Source organism: Engraulis encrasicolus, chromosome 7 (genome assembly GCF_034702125.1).
Source record: "Engraulis encrasicolus isolate BLACKSEA-1 chromosome 7, IST_EnEncr_1.0, whole genome shotgun sequence".
NCBI classification, from domain to species: Eukaryota; Metazoa; Chordata; class Actinopteri; order Clupeiformes; family Engraulidae; genus Engraulis; species Engraulis encrasicolus.
In genome coordinates this window covers 4,278,101-4,296,824 of record NC_085863.1, presented here as the reverse complement: position 1 = coordinate 4,296,824, position 18,724 = coordinate 4,278,101, and the positions used below count along the sequence as shown (strand labels likewise).

Sequence of the window (18,724 nt, the reverse complement as noted above, 5' to 3'; positions counted from 1 at the left end):
GAGGGAAATGGCAGGCCCAGAATTGGGACCCATTACATTGAGAGGGGGGGCCGTCTCGCATGGTTTTGCCCCGAGCCTGGTCAAAGCTGTCATCAGCAGCCCTGTCCTAGTAGTGCAAGACGGTGCGCAAATGACTGCAAAGGAGCCATCCGTCAATTGTTTTCTGTGGGATAGATGTCTATGACCACAGGTCCCAAGGGGCAAGTGAACTGAACCCTATCCCTATCCCAATTACCCAAGGGTCTCAGGTAACAGTTGTGTGTGTAGGCCTATATTGTGTTTATTGTATAGTAGTGTGTATAATTATGTAGGGTGTGTTAGTTGCATTCACATTACTGTTGGAAAAGCTGAAGAAGAAAACTTTATCAAGTCCGCAGGTAGGTAATGGGAATGAATGGCCATCATCATGGTGAATACAGCAAATATTGAGGCCAGGTTAGAACAATATACTCATATGCCACGCCTTAATTAAGCTTTTCTCAAATTAAAAACGCGTAAATTCTTCCAAATTAAGAACTACAGTATTAGACCATCCATTCCCTGGCATTATAATACACTACTTGCGCTGCCATGGGCATGTCTGTGCGCAGCGCAACTGTCTTCTTTTGGTAACGGAAGTTTTCGGCGCATCATCTTGATTGATGTGCAGCATCACCACTTGACGATGAGGATACTTTTGTTCTCAACGACAATCAGCCAATTATATTTAGGAGGCGGGCCTAAGAAGAGGTCCATGAGTGGAGTGGATTTGAGGGGTTTAAGAGGAAAACAAGGACAAATCCCGCTGTTGCTGGTAGGGAAATCGCTTTTTAAAAGTTTATTTGTGATCTCTGAAGCACATTTTATGATTATAAAAATGGTATTAAGGTGATATTCGCGTATCGACTGCCATTGTGTGTAAAGCTAACCTGCTAAGCCCCTGTATGTTCCAATCTGTTCAGCGACTGTACTGTAGCTAGTTCTATGCCTCATGTTTTGTCCTTTCTTCAAATCCTGTTACCCGGTGAAGTTAGCGGCTGTCATGGTGGGTGCTTGACGGAATAGACAACCTTAAAAGCAGTTCATATTTCTTCGTTTCCCACCCGTGCAGCATATCATGGACGGATTAGATCCGTGCTGGAGGAAGGCAGAAGTTGTGCGGATGGTTAACCTGCTAGCTAGCTGGTCAGCTAGCTAAGTTTTAGAACTTCCGAAATAAAACCAAATTCAGAGTGTTTGTCTTGAAAAGCACTGCATGTGTATATCCAGATGAAACACTCCAACTTTGTGGAACAGTAGGGCTCTGTCCTGATAGCGTGCAGAGATTTGGCATAGTTGTGTTATCAAGACATCGACAGACTGCACCCCTACAACGTTACCAGTTGTAGTTGGTCGTTGATGACAACAGTATTTTCCATCGTTTGTTCCAATCTGTTGTTACACGATTGACACTGGACAGTGGTGATTAATAGCCAACTTATTTGGAATTGGAAAGCACATTGTTTGCATCACACAGCTGGGAACTACTAGAAGTGCAAATGACCATTTTAGTCTTAATCCACGCTAACTATCTGTCCTAAAGAACTAGAGCTATCCTATTTCAGAAGTTCTGTTTTTTTTTTGTCATACTCCCTTGGCATACACACACTGGTTGGCATGTGTTAGAAGTGGATGCATTGTGCTTTAGTTACCTCTGTGCTGTGTGCGAGACGAGTTGTTGTTGTTGCTATGTTTGCCTCAGCGTTGGAGCTGTGCCCAATATGCCCCATAATAACACCATAAGCTGTTGATGCTTCATGCTGAGTTAAGAATACAGAACTGATCATCCCTTTCACACAAAAGAATATCAAATGACCACAAGGAAATCATCAAAAGCCTCTTTGTTTGATTCATTTTCTGAAAGCTCCAAAGTCGAAAGAGGTCTTCTTTTTTTAGTGTCTAGAACTGTTGTTGAGTCCCAGGTCATCCATCTATCATGAGACGTTTCAGAACATAAAGTTTAACTTGCTTCTGAACTCATTTCTGAACATTTCCCACTTCTTTATTTTGTCTGACTGCTAGCTTGAGTATTAGATGAGCTTGAAACTAGTTGTTTTAAGCTCTCCCAGCTTCCGAGTGCTCTGGAATTTGTAAGCAGATTGTACCCACTTTAACAAGCTTTTTATCCGGGCTACACTGCAGGATTGTGAGACTGAGTGTGATAAAGCGTTCACTATATAAATGTTGGCTATAAGAAATGTCCTTTTGCTATGAAGCTTATTAGTGGGCCTAATCATAACACATTTTTTTTTTTTAACATTTTCTGACCTAACTAATGTGCATCGATTGTGAAGCATTTGTTCTGCATTATGCCATCAAAAAGAGATAGTGTTATGTAAAGTCATGACAGTTTACATGGCGCTAGAATCTCCTGAAATTACTCTGTCATGTTGTGTATTCTGGCTATCATGTTGCCAAACTTCAGGCAAACCAAAACAACTGCTACCAACACTGGTCATACCTTACATGCGTTGCCAAGCAATGATGCCTAGTCCTATGCCCTCTCTGCTGTAACAACAACAATGGAAGGGCTGGCATTTCTCATGGCCAGTGATGACACCTGTCCCATATGGCCAAGCATTCAAGCAGAACATATCAACATTATGTAACTGTAATGTAATGTAATGTCATTGCATGTAAAATCTCAGATTAAGGTTATTATTGCAAACAATTTGCAAACTGTAAGTTGTAACTTAATTTAGTGCGTTGACGTGTTAAATAAAGCACATCTAGAGAGTTCTTTTTCAACACAAGACCATGCTCATAGTTCTGTTTTGGTACGCTGAGCACACCTGGCCAATTAAAGTGGAGGGTGAGGAGGTCAGTTGCCATCGGACTCACTAGTTTCACGCCCAGTCGCTCAGGGGTTGTACTTACTTACTTCTTACGTCATTTGGTAATCAAACATTTCAAACAAGCGATTTAGGGTTAGGGTTAGGGTTAAGGTTAGGGTTAAGGGTTAGGGTAAGGGTTAGGATCGGCTGTCATGGCGCCGAACCAAATGACGTAAGGCGTCCGGCCGACCGGCTGGGAAACAAGTGAGTCACCAGTTGCCATAGCGTTTGTACATGGTAGCCCTTTCTGAAATGAACTCTGGGAAACTGAAAGAATGTGGGTTTTTCCCGTCACTACAATGCCTGGGCTTAGGCTATTTTACATCATGGCAATATGACTTATGGTTGTCTTAGGCCTCTTGTAACCTATAACATACTTGTATTTTTAGTCTAATTGCTTTATTGTGTTTAGAAACATAATCTAGGAACGGAAGAACAAACAAAAATACAACATAATAAAACAATATACAATACCCCACAACACAGTTTACAAGCTTGCGTCCAAAAGGGTTGAACCATAAACCATGTACAAGTACAAGTACCAAACTGGCAGCAATTGGGAAATTAAAAACATTTCAACCAGATATATCCCATTACTTTTCTGTGCCCCATTGTGTAATCCTGAAACATAGCAGAGATTATTGTGATTGAGTGACCATCACTACACAACTTAAAGAAACTCCCGCACACTGTCTATCAAGATCAATCAAGATTGCCTGATGAAGGTCTAGTACCGAAACGTCGTTATTAAAGAAAGAACAGCGAAATGGTCAGTGTGCGGGAGTTTCTTTAAGTTGTTGCTGAGTGATCCATGAGCCATCTCCGACACACCTGCCAGCTGAGGTGTGCGAAAAAAGTCTTAAGTTTAAAGTTTGATAGACAACATGGTTGTTAGTTAGTATGGCAAGACAGTTGGCATGTTGGCATCAGCGGTAGGTCTTGACCTACGCTTCAAGGCAATGTTCCCAGCAGCTGAATACAAGCTTGTGCCTTCGGGGTGTTTGTGGCTGGAATACTAAGACTAGCTGTTGGCAGCTCTCCTTAGTTTTTAGTGTCTTGCTGCTGCATCTCCAGCATGCCAGCGGATCCTCTTTGTGTTGGAGAGGAGATGCTCTCTACAACGTTGGGAGACTTCCATCTGCACCTTGATATTCCTCTTACCAGCATTCTCATCTCCTTGATATCACATCATGATTAGAGAGTATATTGTAGACTGCCGGTTGCCGGTTCGAATCCCATATTATACATGGTGAAGTGCCCTTGAGCAAGGCACTTTTAAAATCTTTGATCACATTCTTTGAATTGAAAGAAGCCCTGTGTCCTCCTGTGTCGAACATGGGTGTCTGTGATGACGAGCATATTCAAATATGGTATTGGCTTTTTGGTCTGCTTGCGAAAAGCAGCCTGCTTGTGAAAGCTAGCTATCTATGAAAGCCGGCTCTTCCACCACAGTACTGGAGGGGCATGTCTAGACACACAGCTGTCCATGCTCCACTGGAGTTGCTCAGCAGCCAATGAAGCCGTATTCAGAATTGCCAGATGAGGCTGATGATTTCCAGCCCAAAAAAGGCTCAAAATTCCGCCTGGAAGGCAGCACTAAATCCCACCCAATTCTATGATTTCTATGGCCTAAAATTGGGCGTTTGTGTTTTTTTTTTCTGAAAAGATGGTCATCCTAAGCAGCCCTTTTGGGTAGGAAACCGCCCAATCTGGCAACCCTGGCCATATTGGAGACTGGAGTGATGGGCAGAACAATGCGCTAGAAACTTTTGTGTAACATGTGGGCTCTTCTGCCTTTCATCATCCTGTGCAAAACGTATGGCAACGTGAGAGAGGCCACTTCAGCCAAATACAATTCAAAGCCTAATGATTCACAACGGGGCAAACCAAATGTCAAAACGGGCATATTTTAAGATCTTCCTGTTCATTAACATTAATACTAATTAGTGGGATAAATAGCACATAGTAGTTAGTTGATTCATCATAATAACAGTAAACAAGCTCTTGCTTTTGTTTTCTAATTGAATCGTTAGCCTTTGAATGGGTATGTGACTCGTGAGTGTCCATGAAGTGGTCCTGAGAACAGGCCCAGGGGTCCTCATCAACCCAGCTGATTTAGGCCCCCGTGAGGGAGCACGGCTGGGCCCTGCAGATTGCAGACAACGCCCCAAAATATGAGTCTGGTCTGGAATAATAATAGAAAAGCCATATGCTGCTTCTCCCCTCCACTAATAGCTCCCATATGCAGATAGACGGTGATGGGCACAGTGGAGTGGTCTAAATAAAGGGGCTTGTGTGTGTGTGTGTGTGTGTGTGTGTGTGTGTGTGTGTGTGTGTGTGTGTGTGTATGGTCTGTGTATACACATGTCTGTCTTGTGTAGCACGGTCCTGTTTTCCTGTCAGGAGTGTACATTACCCTCTCACCGGGTGGGGAGTGAAGGCCAGTCGAGGAGTTAGTAGAGAGGCAGAACACTTCCTTATTTAGCTCCAATGAGATCAGCTGTGATGCGGAGTGACCTGGGCTGCCCACTGGCAGACAGACGGGAAGATGCAGTGGTGTAGTCTACGTAGAACGAGCGCGGGTTCTTCTAAATTTCAGGGATTTCAGTATACCCACTTAAAATTGATTGAACCATTATTTTGAATAGCACAAATATGTAGAGTATACCCACTTTGAAAAATGCTCAAATATACAGTATACCCACCATAAAAAGTAGACTACACCACTGGGAAGAAGTGGAGAAGGGGTCGGGAGCGAGACAGGACGGGGCAGGGCAGGGCAGGACAACATGATGCTTTCTAAGGAGGCTCCAGTTGTCAGCATTGAATAAACTAGTGAGGGTGGCACACTGTTGACTTATTAACACAAGACTAACCAAACATTGAATGTAATAAACAAACAGTCAATAAACACGGATCACTTGACTTGCTCTGATTGAAATGATGATGAGAGAGACAGCTCAGTGTCTGTGCTACTCAGAGACAAGTACGAAAATAGATGAAGGTGGACTGACTGCACCTCCTCGTCTTCCTCTCCTAATTCACAAGAGAGTCTGTCAGGAATGGCAAATGGTGATAATAAGGTCGGCCAAGAATACGCCGCTCATTTTCAAATGCTTGGGATCTACAAATAGAAAAAAAGCAGGGCCTGTGACTGGGAGAATTCGTACTCAATTTTTTTGAGAGTTAACTGCCTGAGTGGATAGATATAACGTGTGAAAAACGTTTCCAATTTTAAACACCAGGCCAATCCACAGATGACTAACGGCAGATATTAAGAAATGCATAAGGAGGGAGACTTACTTACTTGAGATACGACATCAGCGATTCCTTTGATGTTTATTGGAGAGGATGAAAGGAATCGGGATATTGTTGCGCTCCAGATGTGTAGAAAAATAGGAAGGTGTTTGGACCCAAATAGAACGGTTCAAATGGGCAGAGCAGGTTCGCACACTGAAAAAGAGACCGTTTCCCAATGTCCAGTGTTCAAGCCTTGCTAGGACGTGAAACGCCCAGTGATTGGATACTTTGCGGAGTTCGTTTCACGTGTGTTTCACAAGGCTAGAACACTGGACATTTGGGAAACAGCCATAGGGTCATTTCACGTGAAATCAGACACTTTGGGACCTGACCGACACAGGTTTACAAGTTAAAAAAAAAAAATGTCTGTGGTTATCTCTGAAATGAATAAAGAACCAAGCAACCCATTTTCAGGTGTTGTTTATGGCCTTACAGGCTATGTTTAGACAAGAAACTGGCCATTTTAAAATATACGGTTTTTTTTATTTTCAATGTATCATAATTCATATTCTGAAGGTTGTTGTATTCCATGTTGTGTGTGTAATTTGTAGAGCCAGAAAAGAGCTTTCAAAGAATACCTCAGACATCCTTTTGTGACTTACACTGACTGATATAATCAAGGCTGAATGCATAGTGTCCTACCCTCATATGTAAACTATCTTTGTATCTTTGCTAGTCTGTTTCTGTGTCAGATTCACACAAATGCAGTTCTGGGGTGCTACCTTGCTACTAAACAGGCACAGCAAGTATGATTGAAATCCGTGTCGGTCGGGGTCCCAAAGTGTCTGATTTCACGTGAAATGACCCCGTAGTGAACCCCAACTACTGAGCAGCGATTAACCAATTAAAGAGGAGACGGGTGTCCTCCTTTTCATGCCATGTCTGTGTTGGGACATGTATTCAGCTGTTTGGTTACTCCAATCAGCAGCTCTGGACACTCTTCACTGCATTTTGCTGTGTACATTATGATACAACATTATATTATATACAATTATAATACAACATTGTTCAGGTGGAGTCTTGGAGTCTTGTCCTTGGGATGGACCAGCATCTGTCTGTCTGTCTGTCTGTCTGAGTGTTGGTCTAAGGAAATTGAGAAGTGTCACCATGCAACAAGTTGATGAATGACTTCAACTGTTTCGGGAAAGAACGTACTTATTGCTTTATGCCTCTGGAGTTTAAGCTTTACCATGCCTGAATATCATTTCTTCCTGATGTTCCTTTAACCCATTTCATCCTAAGCCCTTTTTGGGAAAAGGTGCCTTCTCCCTATTAAAACCTAAATATCTCAGCCTCCGAAGCACATACAATCATCAAATAAGTTGCATTTAAAAGCTAGAACCTTCATTTTGCACTAGATTTAGTTTTTCTGCTCTAACTTAACCACATTTTTAATAAAACATCTCAAATATCAAGAACCTGAATGCAGCGTGTATGTCGCTCCAGGACACAATGGGTTAATAAACCCAAGTCTATTCATTTTAAGGTTGTGACAGACCTACAGTACTGAGTCGTGATAAAGCACTCAACATAATCATTAGTTTTGGATTTAACAGGTGTGAACATCAGGTGTATTGACATCTTAATTACCAATGCACTGCATTACCAATCTCCATGACTGCCTGCTTGACTAACTGCCGGATGCTTTCTTCCTCCTCCAGTGGCGTGGGCTCTGGTGAGGGTATGGACCACCCGATACATCGAGGGGATACGATGTCCATCGGACTTCACGACAGGTAACGGCAAATCTCCTTTAAAAGAACAAACCCCCCCCCCTTTCCCAAACTGATACCCTCTCTACAGGCATGTGGAATTACACGTGGTCTCTTGCAGATTACGTATGCTGTTTTGTCTCCCTTTTTCGTGCAGTACTTTACATTGCTAACTTGTTCCAATATGCTTTGCTCCATTGTTTAGGAGCGCTTCCTGGACTCTTAAGAAGTTTAGTTGAGGTGCTCTTTGGATAGGGAAAAAAAACTGAAGATGCAAAAACTAAAGAAAATCCAAGGCATGGAATAGCCATTACAATAGGCTTTTTAAAACTTTTCCTAAAGCAGAGTGCCTTGGATTTTCATCAGCTTTTGCATACTTTCGCTCCATGCTTTCCCACCTGTTGCATCAGCTAGCAGTAGGCGTGTGTCGGTATTCACAGCATGTATTTCACATGTTTCGAGAAGCTCAGTCTGGTCTTACTGCCTGCGTGCATGCAAAATAAAACTTGGACCACCAGAGAGTGTGGCAATTTCTGTATTTTCTTTGACATTTGTACAAGAAGCCAGCACCTCAAGAAAGACTTATGTGCGATACCTCTTTTTATCTGTTGTATACTTAGCCCCCCGTTCATGACTCTTTTTATTTCTTTTTTTTGGCCTTTTTAGACTTTATTATGGACAGGACAGTTTCAGAGGTAGACAGGAAGCGAATGGGGAGAGAGACGGGGGAGGGGTCAACAAACGACCCGGGCCGGGTGGGAATCGAACCCGGGTCAGCCGCGTGGCAGGCGTGTACCCTACTGGGTGGACACGGCAGGGCCCATGACTCCTCTTCAATGCTTAGTACTGTAGTAGCAGATGGTTATTATGGGCTATCTATGTAGAGCTGATCTGAAGCAGACCTGGGGTGAATTTCTCAAAACCAAAGTTGCTTACTACATTAGCTACTTTGTTGTTTTCAATGCATTTTCCCATTGGCAACTACCGCAGTTGCTAACAGGCTAACAACCTCTCTTTTGAGAAACACGCCCCTGACCTGGCCACTAGGGTCATCACAGCTGATCTGAATCTCACCTGACCTGGCCACCAGGGTCAATGCAGGCTGCCAGCTAATGGAGTTACAGCTGCATAATTGGTACTGACCCGCAGGTATCTCTCTCTCTCTCTCTCTCTCTCTCTCTCTCTCTCTCTCTCTCTCTCTCTCTCTCTCTCTCTCTCTCTCTCTCTCTTTCTCTTTCTCTGCCTCTCTCGCTCTCTGCCTCTCTCTCTCTCTCTCTCTCTCTCTCTCTCTCTCTCTCTCTCTCTGTAAAACAACAGTTTTCTCTGCTGCCATTCTTTTCAATAAAGGGACTACAGCAAAGGCCCACAACATTGGGTCACAGATAGGGATGCAAACGATTAATCGATCAATGTGTTAAGCGATTATAAAACATTAATCACAATTAATTGACAAGAGGGAAATGGATGTGAAATGGGCATGTGAAGAGTGTGTGTGAAGAGGGGTGTGAATAGTGGGAATATTTAAATCACCTTTGGATTAAAGAATTGAAATAAAATTTTTAGATTTAGTAGGTTTTTTTCAAGAAACATTGAGATTTCGGGGGGAAAGCGCAGCTTATCAATTAATCGTAAGTCGATCGATAAGGCTATCAACTAATGATAAATGAATTAATCGATAATTTGCATCCCTAGTCACAGATGTCGGATGCAAAAAAAAATCAGTTTTTTGTTCTATGCTCCATCATAGAAATTAAGCTCCTGTAAAGCACCCCTGCATCAGCTAGCATCTCGTTAACACTTATGTAACGCAAAGCAAAATGTTAACAAATTGGACCAAGTGCCGTGTTAGGCACGGATTAACAGCTTCTATTCCTGTCTCTGTGCCTGCAGCTGGAGCCGTGAAAGAGTACTGTCACTGTCTCTGAATATCTGTCACATGCATCCATTCTCTCTCTCTCTCTCTCTCTCTCTCTCTCTCTCTCTCTCTCTCTCTCTCTCTCTCTCTCTCTCTCTCCCCCCCTCTCTCTTCCTCTCTCTCTCTCTCTCCCCCCATCTCTCCTGGGAATCCTGGGATTTATGGGCCAGCTCCTTAGCCCAATGAGCAACGGCGCCCCATCCATACCCCCCCCTCTTTCTCTCTCTTTCTCTCTCTCTCTCTCTCTCTCTCTCTCTCTCTCTCTCTCTCTCTCTCTCTCTCTCTCTCACTCACTTTCTAGGGTTGATGCTCTAGTGTAGGGTCAGAGGATGGGCAGAAACGGCCAGTGGATTCTGTCTGCCTGTACAAAGTGTGTGAGTGTGTGTGCGCGCACACAAGGGCGTGGGCGTTACTGGCTCACAGACATCTTGCAGGTCTGCTTCCAAGTGTTGCTAGGCAATGGCTTTCATGCCTGTGAATGTGCACCACCGAGCACTGAGGCATGTTGGGGGGAGAGGAGTGTGTGTGTGTGAGTGTGAGTGTGTGAGAGACACAGACAGACAGACAGTGCCTGGTCAGTTGTACAGAGCGAGAGAGAAAGAGAGTGAGACAGACAGACAGACAGTGAGTGCCTGGTCAGTTGTACAGATACACACAAAGAGAGTCAGACAGACAGACAGACAGACAGACAGACAGACAGACAGACAGACAGACAGACAGACAGACAGACAGACAGACAGACAGACAGACAGACAGACAGGCTCACGTCTCCTCTTTCCCCAAGGTGTGCAACAGGCAGGCTCTGACCAGGATGTGGAATAGATAGATGGAAATGGCCCTGTGCTCCCTCTCCAAACATCGCCACGCCGTCTTGTTGTATTACATAATGGGGGGCTACTGGCTACAGTGGTCCGCGGTTTTCGAAACCCGCCTTACACCAAGAGCGACCTATGCGGACGGAGCAACAGAAGTCATTATTTGTCTATGGAGGGCGCGTGACTGACTGAGTGAATTCGCCTGGAGCAAAGCGATCTGAGCGACCAGAGCTCATTTTAATGATAAAAAGTAATGAGCTATGACACGGTTTGGCGAAAACCAATTGGAGTGTTCATAACTTCAAATGTCCCAGTCTTGCCGGGTACAGACCAAGAGCGAACGGAGCAAATGAAGCGACAGAAGTCATTATTTCTCTATGGAGGGCACGCAACCAGCGCTACCAAAGCGAATTCACCAGGAGCGAAGCTTCTTGAGCGACCAGAGCGAATTTTGACGGTTAAACTCAAGCTAATCGTAGGCGAATTCGCTCTGACGCTGTTCGGCGAAAACCAATAGGAACGTTAATACCTCCGAATGTCCCAGGCTGTCAAGCGAGCCAGAGCCGTTATGTGATTAGCTGAATCAAACATGTCAATGCTGCGTCTGGAGCGAATACAGCGAAGGCGAAACTTCTTCTGCTACCCACACTACCAGGCAGCGTAGTTCGCTCTTGGTCTGNACACGGCATCTGTCAAGCGTCGGACTACAGGATCTACCGCCTGTGTTTGTGTGGTCCGTCCCCAAGTGATGTTTGAAACCCTTACAGCACGGCCCCAAACGACCAACCTCCTAACCCCTCCCCTCCAGAGCACAAAATGGCTAGCTTGGCGACACAACCTCNTAACCCTTCCCGAGCANAACATAGCTAGCTTGGCGACGCGACGCAACGCCATCCTATGTACTATGTCGAACTTTGGGNTACAAGGCATTNAAGGTGACACAACAGGCAGAGGATCTTTTTAAAGTTTAAACACACACACACACACACACACACACACACACACACACACACACACACACACACACACACACACACACAGTGGGCAGCTGGGGCAAGGGTAATTGTCGTTTTCAGGAGGAGATGTCAAGGTGTCAACCACAGCTAATATCACTATTGTGTGAAGTTGGTACATGAATGAATTGTATGTGACACATTTTAAAGTACATGGAATCAATACTTTTTAGGTTTCACTACCTGATGTGCTATTTAAAGCGTGAATTAGGGCTGCACGATATCAGAAAAAAATCGATACTCTGACGGCATGCAATACCTCGATAACGACATTTAAACAATATTTAAAAATATAGCAGAGTGTTTTTCTTGCCGAGTCTATGTGGGGGGTGTGGCTTTGGTCGTCGTGGGCACCTCGCGCATTTGTTGACATTCAACTAGCGATCGGAGGACGACACAGAAAATCAAGTTTTTCTTGATTTTTACTTGTTATCGATAATTAAGTCATTTTTTTATACACATATTGCCACTATTGATATTGATTGATTTTCAACACATTTTCGATATATTGTGCAGCCCTGGCATGAATGGCCCGCCGCAGCCCTGTTTGGCAAGGCCCCAAGTGACTGTGCGGGTGACTGGACGACGTGTAGGAGTGAGAGTCCCTGGGAGAGAGGATTGTCATCTCGCATAACCCCACACACACACACACACACACACACACACACCCTCACGCTCCCTTCCTCCCCCTTGTAAGCTCTTTTCCACCCCGCAGGTCCCATCTGTTGCTGTGCCCGTCTCTCATCTCAAAGTGTCAATCACCACCACCACCACCACCCTCACAACCACAACCACCACCACCACCACCACCACCCTCACAACCACAACCACCACCACCACCCCCACCCCCTCACAACCACTGCCTGCCACCCCCTCAACCCTGCTCAACACCTTTCTGTCTTGGCAGCACACTCTTATGTCATTTCCTTTTTGTGATGTTTGTTTGGACGCGTGTACTTGCCTCCCGTGGGGGCCTCCGACCAGGCAGCAACTTTAGGCATCGTCATTTGATTTGTGCCGTGTGAATTCTAGGCATAGGCGAGTCTGACTGAGCCTGGCTATTTAGAAACCCAGTCGTCGAGTCGTTGCGCTGCGTGTTTACATAACTCCCACCCCATTGGCTGAGCTGTGCCGCCAGTGAATGCAATGCCGGGGATGAGTGAGTGGGGGGGGTGTTTTGGGGGGGTGTTTGGGTGAGTTTGGGTGGGGGAGGAATGTTTAGTATTACGTGTCCCCAGACGGGTTGTTTTCTCATCCGGTTACAAAAGCCACCTGCTGCCCACCCCCAACACACACACACACACACACACACACACACACACACACACACACACACACACACACACACACACCCAACACACACACACACACACACACACTTCCCAAAGGCAGGGCTTTCTCCAGCGCTCTGTTGCTAACCTGCCGCGGGAGCTGTGGCTAAATTCTACCTGTCCTGCCTGCGCTTTCAGGGTTTTACGGGACCTGCTATTTTGAAAGGCGGGATGAGATGATTGCCTCTCGTGGCGCCCAATGCCTTACTGTTTATGGGGCTCCACAGCTGATTGGTGCTCAGACAGGGCTGCTCTGGAAGGGCGACACATTTTATTTTATTTTATTTTATTTTATTCTTAATTCAATTTCTTGGCAATCAGGATCAAATGCGTATGAAGGGATCACGGCCGACGAGGTGACCGGTCCCACAAAGTTAAAGTGATGCCGTCCCATTTTTGGAAATAAGCTTATATTACACCTCCCCTTGAGTTAAATAATATGGTTTTACTGTTCTCCTGTACTTTCAACCGTTCTCAGGGTATGGCAGTGCAAATTTTACCTCCATGCTAGCAGTTAACATTGAGTCCTATGAGACCAGCTCGCGGCTAACTGGTCTCATAGGACTCAATGTTAACCGTTAGTTTGGAGGCAAAATTTGCACTGTCATACCCCGAGAACGGTTGAAAGTACTCTTTGCTCATAACTAGAAAACGTTTGAAAGTACTGGAGAACGGTAAAACCCTATTATTTAACTCAAGTGAATGTGTAAAATAAGCTTATTTCCAAAAATGGGGCAGTGTCACTTTAATGCTGAGGCGGCGGCTCGGAATTCTGGCAGCGCGTGCAGCACATTGGCAGAACATTGTGTAAATAAACAACATAAAAACGGAGGCAGACCATTTTAACCACGGATACGTGCATCATTATTTATCTGTGTTGATGTACATGGCCTTGGTGAGATTGGTACGGGACCATAGGGCTGGGCAATATGACAATATATATCGTTATCGTGATATAAAAGTGTATATCGTGACCTTTCTCCTATATCGTTTATATCGTGATAGTAATTTTATCAGTTGTATACAATTGAATATGATTTCATTACATTTCATGTTGTCACAATACACAGTATAAGTTCATGTAACTGTAAAAATAAGAATAAAAAGATCTATTTTAAAGAAAGGTTGATTTGCAATATGAAAAAAATAAAGACCAAATAAAGAGAATAACTGAAAACGTATGTAATTACTTTATAGTGCTATATCGTGATATATATCGTTATCGTGATTTAAAGTAACCCATATCGTGATTTTTTTTTTTTCATATCTCCCAGCCCTACGGGACCACCTTATTAGAACACCCCGCGGGTCATCACCAGGCAACAGAGGAAGTGATGCCATCATGACTTTGCTGTGTGTTGCTTGTCCATACCCAGGCAGCGGGGTTTGACATTCACTTTTTTGCTTGCCGGCCACTGTGGCTGGCTGGTGGTTTTCCCAAGTCACTGGCCATACAGCCATTCTACTAGCCACAAATTTGATTTTTTTTTTTTCTTTTCTTTATCATGGCGCTGTAGATATAACCTCAGAAGATGATGTGTTAAGCTTAAAACAAGAAAATGAGTGCACAGTTTTCTACATGGAAATCAAACGAATAGAAACTAAGTAACGGAGCTTTTTCTTGAAATTAAATACACAAGAGGCAAAATGCAAAATATAGGCTATGCCGAAATGTCATACCATAGAATAAGCTGCCTGCCAAATTGGCTCATGACACTGAAATGATCACCTGCCACACAACCAGGGTTTAGCTGCATTTGGCCGGTTGGCAGGTGCCAGAGTCAAGCTAGGCAGCAGTGGCACTTCTCAGATCTTGGCCTGATGGCAGGTATTTGGTCCCTGCCTGCTGGTTATCCACTGGTAGGGATGCACAATTAATCGAAAAGAATCGAAAATCGTCATTTCGAAATCGTCATTTCAATCGGGATTTAATCGTGGCAATAGTGACCTACCTTCCAGAGCGTCCTTGAAGCCAGAACATACTGACAGGCTGGTGTTTCTGGCCAGAAATCTGTCCACCCAAGTCTCATGCTATTGCCTTTAAATAATTATTACAATTCATTTTATTTTGCTTATCCTGTATATAATTTATTCTTGGTTATATTTCATTTTGTTATATATATTTTTTTAATTCAGCAAAAAAAAAACAATAATCGTGATTACAACTTGACCCGAATAATCGTGATTATGATTTTTTCCATAATCGTGCAGCCCTATCCACTGGTCCAAACTCCTAATAACTTACCTGTCCATTCTGTTGTGGTTTAAGCTGGTTATCCAGTTTAGGGTGTTGTCATGGATGGAATTGCTGATATAAACGACGACGACAACAACGACAAACATTGTACTGTCACTGTAATGAATCGTGACATCCCCGCTGGTTAGCCAATTGTGGTTTAGCCATGAATGGAATTACTGAAATAAACAAACAACAACAACACTGTATTTAACCATGTTATTGCTCAACACTGTGCGCACAGTAAACACAAACCTGTTTATTCATGCACAGTCACCTGTTAATTGGAGAGAGAATAATCAGCATTGTGCTTTTGGTTACAGCACATGCATTACACAATAATGTAGCAACATAAACCCGGAGCTTACAAGCGAACCTTTTAAACAACATGACCTGGAGGAATGGGAATCTTGAAGTGTCTCAGGCATGAAAGATGGACACCCCAAATAGCAGCGTCTATCCAGCCAGTTGCTTTTTTAAGCCCCCGTGTCTCTGTGTGTCTAAGTTTAGAGGTATATGAATAGCAGTGTCATACAGAGTGCCGCTCCATTGGCTTTCAATCAAGTGTGGGAAGACAGAGGGGTGGGTTGTTGCCACCCTGCACTGTCCTTATTGCTCTGTCAATTCCCAGGGGCACGTCTCTCTCTCTCTCTCTCTCTCTCTCTCTCTCTCTCTCTCTCTCGCGCTCTCTCTCGCGCTCTCTCTCTCTCTCTCTACCTCTACCTCTACCTCTACCTCTACCTCTACCTCTACCTCTATCTCTCTCTCTCTCTCTCTCTCTCGTTCATTACCACTTGCACCTTTGGAGGGAGGTGAGCATTGAAAATTTTAATTCACCCGTTGCTGTAGTTTACTAGTGTTTGGCATTGTTATGGAGGCTTTGCAACAGGGCATATAAGACGTGACTGAATCCATATTTCACAACGAAACTGTGGAGGCCCAGTGAACACCACTAACTACTCGGTGAGTTGCACATTTTTGTATGAAAAAAGAAAGGTGTGTTTGAAAAATCTAAATTGTGGTGGGGAAAACTGTACTGCATTCCAGACAAAATTGTCCAAAAGGGGCAAAAATGTCAAACATGATCATTTAAACACGTTTAGCTGGTAGTGCAAAATGCTGTTTGTGGACACGTGTGTGTATGCATGCATCCGTGCAAGCCAGAGAGTGCATACAGTGATTTGTGCATACAGTGATTTGTGTGCCGAGTTGCTCGGTCAGATAGGTATACTAAGAAAATGAGGAGTCCAGGCTCTTCTATTATATGATTTACTTCTTAACATAACCAGCTTCTTAGTATAGGCCCCAGGTTTGTTGACATAAATGTCCATGTCAGCTCTGTCACTTCTCCATGCCACCAGCAGGTGGTGCTGTAGTAGTTCCTCTCGCATTACTGGCTGCTGCTGCTGCTGCTGATGATGATGAGTGTGTGCCTAATGGAATCCTTGATCTCTCACCTCCTCACCGTCTTGCTTTCTTACCCGTGCTCTTCCACGCTCCCGCTCTGTTTGACCCATATAGCTATCTGTAGTTAGGACATGGTGACAAGCGCACATGGATCTGGAACACAGAAAAGCACTCAGAAAAAAACACATTTCACCTCACGCCTGAGCGACTGCACTGGCTGTCTTACACTGCCAAATGTGCGCACACGCACACGCGCGCACACACACACACACACACACACACACACACACACACACACACACACACACACACACAGGCTCTTGGTAGCAAAGCTGACGAGGACCACACAAACAAGCAGCCTACGTTGTGTATTTGAAAGAGTACATTGTCACAAATGCAGTGATGGTCAGACAGAGATACTAATATTTTTGGGTTGTTTGCTTTTATTGTAATTGAAGTAGTGAAGAACTGGACAGGCAGTGTGTGTGGGATGAGAGAGGTGAGGGATGGGGTAGGGCTGGGGTATGACCCATGCTGGATTGTAATCTATATCGGGGGCCCCAACCTTTCTGTGTCTGAGGGCTACCAAGGGCTACCCGAAGGCTACTTTTGCTCAAAGTCTTCTATTGATGTCTTAGCATCATTCTAAAATCACACTATTATTAAATGGTAATTTGTTTATAGGTTATATTGAATAAATAATCTCATATTTAAACTAAGAAAAGCATTAACTGTGACTAAAATCTGGTAGTCCTCACTGTTTATTAAAATCCTTGGTGGGCACCTCAGATGCTCCTGGAGGGCTACCTGGCGCCCGCGGGCACCACGTTGGTGACACCTGATCTATATGGTTCGGGTGTGTTAGTGCAGTGTTGGCAACCTCCAGCCGTGGTGGGGCAGCCGTGGCCTAATGGTTAGGGAGACGGTCTTTAGATCAGAGGGTTGCAGGTTCAAATCCCACGTTTACCTCACCTCCACACCTCCATCCATCGCATCCATGGCTTAAGTGCCCTTGAGCAGGGCAAGGCACCTTACCCCACACTGCTCCAGGGACTGTAACCAATACCCTGTGTAAACAATTGTAAGTGGCTTTAGATAAAAGTGTCAGTTAAGTGTAATGTAATGCCCAGTCCCCTCCCCCATGGATGTTCATGTTTTGATGTGTTTTCTTGTGCCACCACTACATGCACTGGCCTCCTTGGCTGAGCTGCAGTCCTGAACCGAAGCGTGTGCCTTGGCAGGCAATGACCGGATTACAGCCAATCAGCAGATTAGTCTGACGAGCTACCAGCATCGCTAGCTAGCTAGCTATCAATAATCCTTTAGTTGCCTACTACTGTAACTCCACGGATGCTGATGACATGACACGACATGGCTTAGCTTGGCTTTTCTATGTTATTATCCCAACATTGTAATGCAGTTATGTAGCTTGTTATTGTGAAATATGCTAAACTGTGTTCGAGTCGAGTTGGAGATCTGAAATGTGCAAGTGGCCTTTTGGATGCAGATGGGAACGCAGCATCGCAGGCCATCTGACTCACTGTTTTGATGGGGGAAAAAAATAGAAAGAAACTCAACTAGGTCGACATCATCATAACACTGACATCACAGTGAGAGTCTTAAGTAACAGATTACCGTTTTGGTAACAGAAAGGTTCAACGGAGAGACCGTGCATAAATGAAAGGGTTAACATTACTTTTATTTCCAAAAACCCCCTGTGATAAAAAAAAGAATAGATACAAAAATTGAAGACAAACAATGAAAGTCACTGTCAAGTCCAATCTTTCAAAATGTAAAAAAAAAAACATATCGGAATCAATACCTTTAAGATTCTGATTCCGATGTTAAGGCCGATGCATCGTGCATCCTCCCTAGTTAACAACAGTTAGTGTGGTAGTGATTTATGCTCAGTTACTCCTGCCCCTGATGCCCTCTGGTTTGGATGCCGTCCCGCTCAGCTGTCAGCGTCCAGATAACTGGATGACTGGACTGCATGCCTCCTCCTCTTCCTCCTCCTCTTCCTCCTCCTCTCCTCCTCCGCTTCCCCCTCCTTCTTCCTCTTCTTCCTCCTCCTCTCCCTCCTCCTCCTTCTTCCTCCTCCTCCTCGGCCTCCTTAACAGTTGGTGGGGCCTGACTGCTGCAG

General features: G+C 44.4%; 1 protein-coding gene across 1 annotated transcript in view; it reads left to right on the top strand.

Moving 5' to 3' along the window:
- Positions 1–714: 714 nt before the first annotated feature.
- The window catches only part of klhl13 (kelch-like family member 13), a 97,640-nt gene continuing 79,630 nt past the window's right edge, over positions 715–18,724 (top strand). The window contains exons 1-2 of the mRNA XM_063202728.1: positions 715–793; positions 7,814–7,888. Coding sequence (XP_063058798.1) covers positions 7,836–7,888 — 53 coding nt within the window. The 5' untranslated portion in view covers positions 715–793; positions 7,814–7,835. The remainder of the gene's footprint in view (positions 794–7,813; positions 7,889–18,724) is intronic.